General features: G+C 41.0%; 1 protein-coding gene across 2 annotated transcripts in view; it reads right to left on the bottom strand.

The window, feature by feature from the left end:
• Nucleotides 1-12,154, bottom strand: part of ACSL5 (acyl-CoA synthetase long chain family member 5) — a 42,429-nt gene that overhangs the window by 7,149 nt on the left and 23,126 nt on the right. For both annotated transcript variants that reach the window (XM_039237643.1, XM_039237641.1), the window contains exons 4-13: nt 9,833-9,897; nt 9,618-9,719; nt 7,883-7,982; nt 6,730-6,908; nt 6,027-6,059; nt 5,887-5,938; nt 5,035-5,108; nt 4,125-4,202; nt 2,668-2,802; nt 31-165 (exon numbers count right to left, since the gene is read on the bottom strand). In XM_039237643.1, coding sequence (XP_039093574.1) covers nt 31-165; nt 2,668-2,802; nt 4,125-4,202; nt 5,035-5,108; nt 5,887-5,938; nt 6,027-6,059; nt 6,730-6,908; nt 7,883-7,982; nt 9,618-9,719; nt 9,833-9,897 — 953 coding nt within the window. The remainder of the gene's footprint in view (nt 1-30; nt 166-2,667; nt 2,803-4,124; nt 4,203-5,034; nt 5,109-5,886; nt 5,939-6,026; nt 6,060-6,729; nt 6,909-7,882; nt 7,983-9,617; nt 9,720-9,832; nt 9,898-12,154) is intronic.

Below are 12,154 nucleotides of genomic sequence, written 5' to 3'. Positions count from 1 at the left end.
CAAGCTCTGTCCTGGACCCAACCAACCTACCTGGATCTTTCCAAAGATGAGCTTGTCCCAGATACTGTCACGCCTGATGATACCCTTTTTTACTTCATTGAATTTACAGGAAACAGCCAAGTTCAACAAGAACTTCTTCAGGGGTGTCTTGGCTTCATTGTGTACCTGAAAAATGATGGCTCCTCTTAGTTGGAAACCTACTGGAGATACTCACCAAAGCCATTCACCAGTGAGCAAAAGATAGTGCCTTCTTGCTTCAGAAGGAAGTGACTTTCATGTCATGAACTGGGTTGCTAAATAATGATGATTCCAGAGAATTATGGACACACTAAGAAGTAAGTGCACTGAGTGTATGGGTACAGAATTCCAGTTTCTTCAGATTCCTTGTCCTTGGCAAACAACTTTGACAACTGAGATAAGCATGTCCTCTTGAAATGTTAACATATGCCTACCATATCACCTGGGAGTACTAGATAGAAAACAGCTCAATGGGCAATACCTCTGGGGCTTCTGATTCAATAGATAAAAGAAAGGCCTAGGAATCTCTCCCTCCCCTTGCCCTATGATGCTTATATACATTAAATGTGGAGAAATACCACTCTTCTCTGTCACTAAAGTTCCTTTAGCCACACCATACAAAACCCAAGAGATTTTCCTATTTATTTCTTCCTTTTGGATGTAATTATGGCACCATTTTACCAGCTCACATTATTTACCTAGACTACTTTACTCTTGCCTCACTGGGACCTAATCCCATAAACCATGCACCTGCCAAAGGAGAGCTTCAAGCACAACTCAAAGAAATCCCCTTCCAAAATTAAATCCTGAACCCCACATTCTGGCCTTCAATACCCCATCCTACCAGAAGTCAGATTCAATGAAATCAAAGTTCTTTTCCAGTTTAAAATTGGAAGAGAACTTTCCAGCCATCTTCCATATTTACACTTCTATTTCTAAGCCTTTAGCCAAATAGAGCTATTCATCTTTAGCCTCTAATGCCAACTGTGCTCTAGGTTCTAGGCATCTGCTCATGCCTATACCATCATTTTGTCAATATCTCACCACTTCTCTCCAAGATCTACACTCAAATGTTGCTGGAATCTATCATTCCTGATACCTAGTTCAACCTTAAGAGATTTATCTTCATTATTCACAAGACAACTTCCTCCTAATATATCGCTGACAGAGAGTGGAATTTGTAGAGTCACAGTAATAAAGGCCTTCATTTTTAAAGTAGATGGCAGAAGTAAACTGTGTGTTTAGTATTACCATATCATAAAAAACTATCAAAAGTAAAAATGTCTAATAACATGAATAAAAACCATAACAACCACCAAATCTAATAATTCCATAGCATGCTGACAGCTGCTATGATTGTTAAAAATTCTGTTAAAACCAGCACTTTCAATGTTCAGGGGTCATCTGTTCTAGAATGCTGCCTGCCCCATCACCAAAGCCCTAGGATAGTACTGAGATTCACAAGTATGAAGGGGGAATGCTAGAATCTCAGGGTGGAGTCCAAAGCATGTGCAGAGTGGCCATGTGTTATTTTAATAGATAAAAGAATTTTATCTATTTCCTCAGGGCTCCCATGTCTATGGAATTATGAGATGATGAAATACCTGGTTAAGAGCCTGGACTCTACTACTATGTTGCCTGGCTTCAAATCTCAGTTCCGAGGACTCCTTGGAAATATCGGACAATCCCAAGATTTGGGTGAGAAACACAAAACAATAAGCTTGGGACATGTTATGGGAGGTTATGTCAAAAGGACACATGAACAACTTGATTGGGCTCCCAAGTTTGATGGTGGGACAATTTGAACATCAAGAAGAATGACTGAAATGGATTAATATTACAACTATGCAAGTCACAAGTTCAAAATATTACAAATGAAAAATTTCGGTCATTTCTGATGATCGCTGGGGCACCAATTCATTACTCTGAAGATGGATAAATAAAGGGAAAAATACTTGTCATGTCTTCCCCCAAAGAATTGCAGCTAATTAATGCAGGAGAAATAATTAAAATGAATTAGAAAAATCACCATGTTGTAAACTCTAATGAAAAATAGTGATCATTGACAACTAACTACTAAGTGACAAGTTGAATCTGGCCCGACCCCTTATTGGAGAAGATTCTGGCCAGGTTTTTTCTTTTCCTTTCCTTTTCCTTTTATTTTCTTCCCCACCCCCCACCCCCCCGCCGCCCCTGAGGCTCAGTCTCCTCAGCTGGGAGTTGGAGATAATAAGTGTGGATGGGATTTCCAGTGTTTTTGCAAGGATTAAATCATGGAATGCTATGAAATGTTGCCCATGGGACCCAGGACCTCAACAAGAAACTCAAGAGCCTGTAGGTTTTATAAAACCAGAGTAACAACTCCTCAATAAGTTGGCTTAATTTTGAGGGACTCCCCAAGTCTCTGATTTGAGCTCTTTCTCCAGATCTGGTCCAAGCGATCTTATCCAGATGAAAGGGGCTTCATTTATTGTGGTTTTTTCACTGTTGCATTTGTGAATGTGGCTATAAGGTGGATGCTCCTCGGGAGTAGGGGGTGAAGTGGAAAAACTTTCTTAGCAATGTAAAGTCCCTAAGAACCTTAGCCAGGCCTAAGCCACAGACCATTCTTTCATCTCAGGGCCAGCCCAGCAGATGTGAGATTGGTACCTTATCGTAGATTCTGTTGAGTAGTCGAGGCACCACGGGAAACACCGTGGGCTTCAGAGTTTTCATGTCATCAGGCAGCAACCGAATATCTCCTTGGAAGAAACCGACTTTGGCACCACAAGAGTACACGATAGTCTAAAAGCAAAACCAAAGAGCAGGGCTCAGAGTCAAAGGCCCACTTCTGGTGGGACCTGTCTTGGGTGAGAACTGAGGAATTAGGTTGCCATCCATGGGCACTTTTCTCTGTACAGCAGCATCCTTCAGATACCCAGAACTCTATGCCCAAGACAGGTTGGAAACTCATTTCTGCTCAGGTGACAGGATAGGAAAGACAGACTGTGAGATGGAGCGTCTGCCCTCTTCCACCTGTAGCTCTGAGTGACAGTCCAAGACACTGTCCTTTGTAAGAGACCATTCATTACATAGCACTAAGCAACAGAGTGAAACTAGAACATGCCTCCAGTTGTAAGACAAACTCAATTTCATGGTGTTAAAATGCAAAAAAGCATGCTTATTAGAATTGATATTTTATTAATCAGATGTCAACACTTTAGCCCAAGGAACTGAACTGTTGATTGGCATTTCATGTATCAACAGATAAGCTGGTTGAAGAGGTATTTAACTAAGTGGTCGAGAGGGGATTTTCCATTCATAACTACCGAGTGTGTTTTGGGAAGGCCAGCACTATTTTCAGTTCTTGAATCAGCCCCAGAATTGCCTGACAAGCCTGGAGTCCACTGACAGAAAGGCAGCTCTCTGGCATTCATACAGTCCTAACTGGCTCTACTTTGACACACACTGAACACCTTACCTGGATCAAATGCTCCTTCTCTGCACCCCTGTGGGAAACTTCCTTTTCTTTAACCCTAGATCTTTTTTAAATTTTTTTAAATATTTAATTTTGAGAGAGTGAGAGACACAGAACATGGGTGGGGTTGGGGCAGAGAAAGACAGAGACACAGAATCTGAAACAGGCTCCAGGTCCTGAGCTCTCAGCACAGAGCCCAATGCAAGCCTCAAACCCACGAACTGTGAGCTCGTGACCTGAGTCGAAGTCGAACACTCAACTGACTGAGCCACCCAGACACCCCTAACCCTAGATCTTTTTAAAAATTCTAACCAAAATAAAATGTAAGGGAAGAAACAGTGTCTCTTATCCCAGCACAGCATTAAGAGCAGAGAGTAAGCTCCTGGCTATGACCTCACTGGACTCACAGGACCCTGGGTGAAGGCAGGAGTAACCATTAGTCTTGGTGCACATACACAGACACAACTAGAAAGACTTTGCAGCAAGTAAGAGTAAATGGCAGGGTTAGGACTCAGCTGCACCAACCCTCTGTGTGCTGCTTTCCAATTAGAGAAAGGACCATAAATGTGTAGCTGCCTTTGGAATAAACATGGAACTCGCTAATCAAGACTGCATTTTCACATACCTGGTAGGAACATAGGTCACTCACCTGTACAATCCTCTCAAACATATGAGCCAAGGGGAGGTACGAAATGGACACATCCTCAGGGGTGGGCTTGAAAGTATACTATAGATCAGAACAAGAAAGAGACAACATTGGATTAATGCTAACTTTCTATTCCAAAGGAGAATTAAAAGCAGCTCCTATTAACTAGAGTTAATAATACTGTGTTGCGGATTTGAAAGTTGCTAAGTGAGTAGATCTTAAAAGTTCTCATCACAAGAAAAAAACCTATGTGGGCTGATGGATGTTGAATTTATTGCGGGGACCATTTTGCAGTATATACATATATGGAATCATGTACACCTGAAATTAATATGTTAATTATATCTCAACATTTTTTTCTTTAATTTTAAGGAAACTGCCGGATTGCCACACATAGTTGTACAGGTTGTGCACTGTATAACTCTGAGAGGCTTCTCGTAACTTCCCTGAGTGTAGAGACATGCAGTGATTCTAAAAGAGGAGGGCTATGGGGCGCCTTCAGTCGTTTGAGCGTCCAACTTCAGCTCAGGTTATGATCTCATGGTTCGTGGGTTCGAGCCCCACGTTGGGCTCTGTGCTGACAGCCAGCTCAGAGCCTAGAGCCTGTTTTGGATTCTGTGTCTCCCTCTCTCTCTGACCCTCCCCTGCTCACGCTGTCTCTCTCTCTCAGAAATAGATAAAACATTTTAAAAAATTAAAAAAAAAATAAAAGAGCAGGGCTGGAAAATGCACAGTCCTTTGGACAAAGATGCAGCAGTACTTGTCCACATTCATTCATTGTCAGGCCCTTAACATGGCTTTTGGTTTTGTTTTGTCTTGTTTTGGTTTTGTTTCTGCCTCCTCTAACATCAAGATTAAATCTTATGACAGGTTCACATTTTAACAAATACCCCTTTTTCAATTGACCACTGACCTGTATACATTTGAGAAAAGCAGAACTATTTGTAACAACATTTTCATGGGTCAACATGGCTCCTTTAGGGTCACCTGTAGGAAATAAGACATAGGGAAAAAAAAAAAAGACCCTTTAAATAACTCATAGGCAGCCTTTGGTTATGAAATAAGAAGCTGTATTCAAATGCTTCTGTTCCAGAGAGTCAAGAGCTTCTCTTGTCACTGTGTATTTTTATGAATGGTATAGGACTCTGTTTATGAATGACTAATGCACCCAGAGATACTACTGCTGACAACGTTGCTAGCCTTCTACTACCACAGAGGGCACAGACACAATCTCACATGCAACAATCAAAAATAAAAATCCAAGTGACCCCCCAATCCCCAACCTTGCACTGTTTTCATGTTTAAGACTTAAGACCTAACTATATTTCCTAACTATCCCATTACAAACTGGCAGATGGGCCACATCTAAAGCTATTCAGAGTTCTAACAAATAAGTAGCTGCAGGGGTGGGGGTGGGCACACACTGATCTGTGTAGGACTATCCCTGAGTCACCTTGATTGAGTGAAACCATTCTGGTGGTGTCAAGTTGAGAGAGTGGTGGGTTGGGGAGGAAAGTTGACTTTGTGATGCCATCTGTGTGGCTCCTGAAGGATAGCATATAAAAACCTCCCAGTGTGTTCAGTGAAATGTAGTTGCTTATCTTAAGTTTTTCCATGTGGGCATCCATACTCAAAAGTCTTGGGCTGTATTACCCTAAGGATAGGGTTCACTGTAGTGTCTATTTACCAGTCCACCAGTGTTCAGTGACTCTAGCTGTGTTTTTGGCTGACCAGAGGACTCTGGGACAGCTTCATGGGCACTGACCTGTGGTCCCACTGGTGAAGCAGATGACACTCAGGTCTTCTGGTCTAGGGGGCTAGAGGAGGAAGCATAAGGGATTAATCTACCAAGAGCTTTGGGAGTTGAATATGGCAGGGCTCAAATTTGGGCAGAAGAAAACTTACCACAGGCTTTCTGAAGTTCTCTTTCCCTAGGTTCTGTGTGAACAGAAAGCCAAGAAAGGAAGTCATTGGTTAAGATGGACATACTTATGACAAATAGCCCTCTCTTTTCTTTTCCATGTCAACACCTCCCTTTTCTGTGGGAATAGATGCAATGCTCTAATGCAGATCAGGCCTAGAAGCCAATATTCAGGCAGGGGAGAACAAAGTTTCTCTAGAATACCAGCCTCAAGAGGGCAGATTCCAGATATCCAAACTTGCCATTGTATTCTTGAGGTCCAGTCATCTAGGACCATTACTAAATCTTTCTGAATAATATGAATAGTTGACATTTCAGATCTTACTATATCCCAGTCACTGTTTTGAACCCTTTATATAGATTAATTCATTTAACACTTTACAACTCCTCTGTGAGTTAGAGACTATCTCATCCTCATTTTACAGAGGGGAAAAGGGAGATGTGGAGAACCTTGCCTAAGGTCAGGAAAATGAACCCTGTAACCTGACTCCAGGACCCATATTCTTAGCTACGTCTGACCTCAGTATTCATACATCCTCCACTTAGAAGACTGTGCCCATTGGCCAAAGACCTTTCTTCTCCTCTGGCACGGTTTCTGAATTGTTTTAGGGGTATTATTCTCAAAGGTTCACAGTGTGAGTCTCATTTACTCCTCTTAAAGCTATTATTTGAATTTAAGGCCCATACCTCAGCATCAAACAGGGATAAGATCTCAACTCCATTTTTCTCCCCTCTTTCCTTTAGGTCATCCTCAAAGGGATCCATGAGGATGATCAATTTCAGGCCTGGAGTGCGGCCGTTCTTCACATTCTCTATCAGGATAGATGCCTTTTGGGGAGTGTCACAGATCACAGTTGAGATATTAGCTGGAAGCAGAAACAGAGCCAGAGGTAACCTTCATGCCCTGCTATGTACCTGATTGCCTTGCAACAAGGAAGAGATTTGTGAAAATTTCAAAGCTAGTCGGTACCCCAAGGAGAGTAGATCTGCAAATCAGATTTATAATGCAGAAAACCTGAAGCATTCCACTGATAATAAATGAGCTTAATTGAAACGGAAGCACATAGTTTTCATGCATGCTACCAAAACAGTTTACTGTTTCTAGAGTCATGTAATTCCTTCTGCTTAAAAACACAGATGACAAATATGGATCACTTAGGTGTGGTCTTGTCATTGTGTTTTATTTTGGGGAGGGGAGTAGAGAGGAGAAAAGGGACAGATGGGATTTTAGCAGACAAACATGATTCTAGATGTTAGCATTTGCTTTCATAGTTGTTTGTAGAAAATTAAAAAAAAATCTGATTATGTTTGTAGTTTAAATGGGTCTATTCACTCAACCTATTAGTTCTGGGACAGAAAGTAAGATCTTGGATACGTGAAAGAGCTGTTACTTGATCATTGAGCTTGTACTTATCTCTCTAACCATGGTAATTTTTTTCTACAAATTCACCATGGACATTGGTACATGCTGGCTAACTATTGACTTAGATTTACAATAATAGAAATGAAATCAGAAGTTTCATAGTGATTTCGTCAATTAAATGACTTAGTCACTCACTCTATGACCTCTGATTCAGTGTGGCCAAAGTAAGGCATCTTATCTCTAAACTATAATGTCACACTATGCCACCTCGAACGTTTCATTGAACCTTCTATCTGTGCATATCCCTGTTTGTGCTTTTAGTAATTTCCTTGTAAATTATATCCTCAGTCGTACAGGACAGGAAAGACTTGAGCAAATTCTGGCCATAGCATTCCAAGTCTGCTAACCAAAGCAGATATTGAGGAATTACTCAGCATGACCACAGAATCGAGTTATAATTTAATAGCAAAGCTTTACCCTTGTTGACAATGTATATGATGGCTTCTTCTCCCAAGGTATCATACAGGGGGACGGCTACCATGGAGTATGTGTAACAAGCCAACTCAGAGATGATCCACTGTATGGAGAAAAGCTCCAGTAAGAACTAGAGAACACTTTGAAAAGAAAGAGTATTACTTCAGTCATTCAGCCAACAAATGCTTATTTGATGCCTTTGTGTTAAAAGAAATCACGTGGGGACCTAGAGACTTCCATTGCTAATGCTGTAGAGTACAGCTAAATAAAGGAGATAAGCTAGGCACAGAGACAACTACCATACAAAGGACCAAAACACAAAGGTAGAAGTGCAGCAAGTTCTATCCATAAGAGGCACAGAAACTCGTTTTAAAGAGTTTAAAGGAAGGAGCGATCACTCTTGCGGTGGGGTAAAGGCCATCTAGGACTACTTTGGGGAAAGTGATGGAAATTGGGAAAGCCTTTGAAGGACTGGTAAGATTTGGTTATGGAGGTGGAGGCAGAGCAGGCATTCAGGGAAGAAGGCAGTGGATGAACAAAGATAGAATAGCTCAACATCACTGTGTACACATCAAGAAGCATGAAGGTTCATACAAAATGAATTGGAAAGCTGCGTCAGAATATGCGAATGGTGGGCCTTAAACGTCAGTCTAGGTGTTATGGACCGAATTGTGTCCCTCCCACCCCGAAAATCATGTTGAAACCCTAACACCCAATGTGACTGCTTTTGGAGACAGGGTCTTTAAAGAAGTAATAAATAAGGTCGTAAGGGTGGGGGCTCTGATCCGATATGACTGGTGTCCTTATAAGAGGAAGAGGCACCAAGGATAACAGAAAAGGCCATGAGAGGACTCATTTTGAAGGCAGCCATCTGCAAGCCAAGAAAAGAAGCCTCAGTAGAAATAAAATGTGCTGATACCTTGATCTTGGACTTTCAGCCTCTAGAACCATGAGAAAAATAAATTTCTATTGTTTAAGCCACCCAGTATGTGATATTTTGTTGTGGTAGCCCAAGCAGACTAATTAATATACTAGGTTTGGCATTAAGTTCCTAAATTAAAGTCAAGGATACCTCTTCTTATTGAGGCTGGGTGTAACAAAGTGGAGTATGTACGTTTACCTAAACGTGTGGCCAGTGCCCTCTCAGCTTTTCGGTTAAGAACTGGCTCTAATAAGCATAGGACTTTCAACTATTCTAAAGCATATAAAGGCTTTCTCTGAGGATACTGGCTTAATGACTTACCTAAAGCTTGAGTCCAATCATCTTAATGTCTAAATCTGCTTTCAACTCACTATAGAAAGATGGTTATAGCCACTCTCAGTAGCAATGGGTACCTCATATGATAAGTTCAAGTATAACATCAATGTTCCGATTCTAAAACAAACACCTCCCCCTTTTTACAATGTCCACAAGCTCTTATTTGCCAGCCGCCCCCCCCCCCCCCCGCCCCGCAGCTTCCTTACTGTCTCCTCATATGGCAAAGATTGACTTAAAGTGAATCATGGGCTAGGAAATAAGAGAAATCCAGTTATCAACTTAGATCATTAGGCATTCAACCAGGGATTAAGAAGGCCCTGAGCTATAACTCTTTACACTAGAACAATATTTAAAAATAAAGAAGTTTTTAAATAGTTTAGGTAAGGCATTAGTAAGTGTAAAAGTACTGGTTTCAGGGTGGGGTTTAAGTCTTTAGAGCTAGCCCTGACTCATTTTTGGAGTTAATGTCAACATGGTTACCTCTGGTCTATTCTGAGCAAAGATGCCAACAAATTGGTCTGGTGATGGCTTATATCCTTTGTGCAAGAGACAGGAGCCCAGGTATTCTGCTCGATCAGACACCTATGAGAGAGGTGGGGGGCAAAAAAAAAAAAAAAAAAAAAAAGCAGTCAAGAGACCAAATTAGCTCAGAATACCACAGTAAGAATCTATCCAATACCATTGGCATGACTTACCTGTTTGTAGGACAGCCATTTGTAGGGCTGGTTTGGTTTTCTATATCCCAAGCAAGGCCCATTGTCTAAAAACATAACATTAAAAGAAAATCAGTTCCAGCTCCAAATCCTTTGGACCATAGGAGGTAGAAGGGGATTAGGAAGAGACAAGACACAAAGGAGGAAAAATCCAGTAAAAATGTGAGCTACTCTTATGAAGGAAATTCAAAGGAGTAAGTACTCAGTTCTCAAAGGCAGAGAGAGTTTTATAAACTACATTTGAAACATTTAGGAAATGCATTCAAACATTCAGGTGTTTCCATGTTGGAGTATGTGACCCCTAATAGGAACAGACATTTGAAGAAAACCAGCAGGATGGACAACCCATATGATATGAACAAGTAAAAGCCTACAAGTAAACACAAAGAGCCTATATTGGATAATCTTGGATTGAGCTTCCTTATAATAAGAGACATGTATGCTCATAAAAATTATAGAAAAAAATCAAAATATGAATTGTCAATGATTCCATCACCTAAACACCGTTATTAACACTGACATTTATTTTCATAGTTCCTTTGTATAATTTGACAGGGTTGTGTTCATTCCACATATATATTTCGGATCCTGCTTTCTTCCCCTATTTGATATAAAAATTTCCATGTTATCATGACTTCTCTATAGAGATTTCAGTGACCTTTTTAACCATCTGATGAAGGGCTCTACTGCAGCTGAATTTATCTCACTGTGGGTATTTAGATTGTTTCCAAATTTGACACCACCAATACCCTGTATCACATTGCTAAGCAGAACAGTTGTGACAATTGACTTTTCTCCCACTACTTGACATTTCAAGTATTAGGCACTAAATAGTATCTTTTTATCATACCTTCCAGTTTGATTGGCTTAAAAAGTTAGTACTTCAGTCTAAGTTTCTTTTTGTTTTTTTTAATGTTTATTTTTAAGAGAGAGAGCGTGCACAGAGGCGCATGAGTGAGGGCGGGATGGGGTGGGGGGGTTGCAGAGGATTGAAAGGAGGCTTCAGGCTCTGAGTTGTCTGCACAGAGCCTGATGTGGTGACTAAACTCACAGACTGTAAGATCATGACCTGAGCTGAAGTTGAACGCTCAACCCACCGAGCCAGCCAGGCATTCCCAGTCTAAGTTTCCTTAACAGCTATTCAAGTGGGACCTTTTCATTCATTTCATTTACTCTCTTGAATTGCCTGTTCATGTACTTAACCCATTTATAGGAAAATGTCTGAGATACTGAGGCTCATGAGAAATTACAGGAATACATAGGTCTTTGTGCGTGCACACACACACACACAAACAGATACACACAGGTGCACACATAAACACACATACATTTGCCTTCAATATTTTTACAATGTGTCATACATTTGGCAATAGAGGAATTAAGTTTCCAAAGAGCTAAAGTTTGGGAACTCCACTTGCTAGAGAAAACCGTAATCTCAGCTTTGAAAGTCATGGAAGTGGTGTTGACAAGCTAGGGAGCAATGCGAACTAACTGAGAAGCCCCTAAGCCAGAAATAGACAGAGTTATAAATAGAAAAGCGGAAAAGAGGAAAATGTTACTGAGAGGATCCAGTCAAATTGCTAAGAGTAATTCAGATCTTGCCAAAAAGAAGCACTCTGAGGCAGAGTTATTAAGAATTCAGAGGTAAATAAGTGAACTTCCAGCCTAAGTGACAGAAGATAAGGGAAAGAAAGCCAGAACAAGAGAACCACTCTGATTAAAGAGATATTTAAAAATGAATGAGGAGACTGTCCACAGGAAACATTGATTCTTTTTCTTTCTGCTGAAACAGCTGCACAAATGCTCAAGAAGTCAAGTCTCACACTGTAACTTTACCAGAAGCAAGGCAAGTCCTGCTCTGCGAGCTGTTTATAGCCACTCCTCCATTCCAGAGAATGCACCTCCAGGGGTCTACCATTGGGATCCCTTATATTAATATTCCTCACAAGTGATAGCTACCACCCATGCATGTTACTCTGTGCACATGGACAACTATTGTTATCCCTAAGGCACTAAGCATCATGAAGGACTAGAGCAGTTCTTCAAGCCCACTCAGTAAGAGAACGGTGTTAAATGTGGAAAAACCATACTGTGTCACATTGATTCCCTAATGATGAACATTCTAGCAGAGGCCCACAGCCAAGGAACAAGTCAAATAATTGGCCCAAAGGGGCACCAACTAAAGTCTCATTAAACTCTATGCCCTAATCGGCTTCAGCCTGATTAGCTGAAGTCCTGACCAGGCAACAGCCTCACCTTTGATTAGCTTTGTCTCTCTGTTCTAAGGAGTGACCATCTACAAAG

The sequence above is a fragment of the Hyaena hyaena genome, unplaced genomic scaffold (assembly GCF_003009895.1).
Source record: "Hyaena hyaena isolate Hyena2069 unplaced genomic scaffold, ASM300989v1 scaffold_128, whole genome shotgun sequence".
Classification (NCBI taxonomy): Eukaryota; Metazoa; Chordata; class Mammalia; order Carnivora; family Hyaenidae; genus Hyaena; species Hyaena hyaena.
The sequence above is the reverse complement of the archived record's forward strand: the minus strand, read 5'-3'. Positions and strand labels throughout refer to the sequence as shown.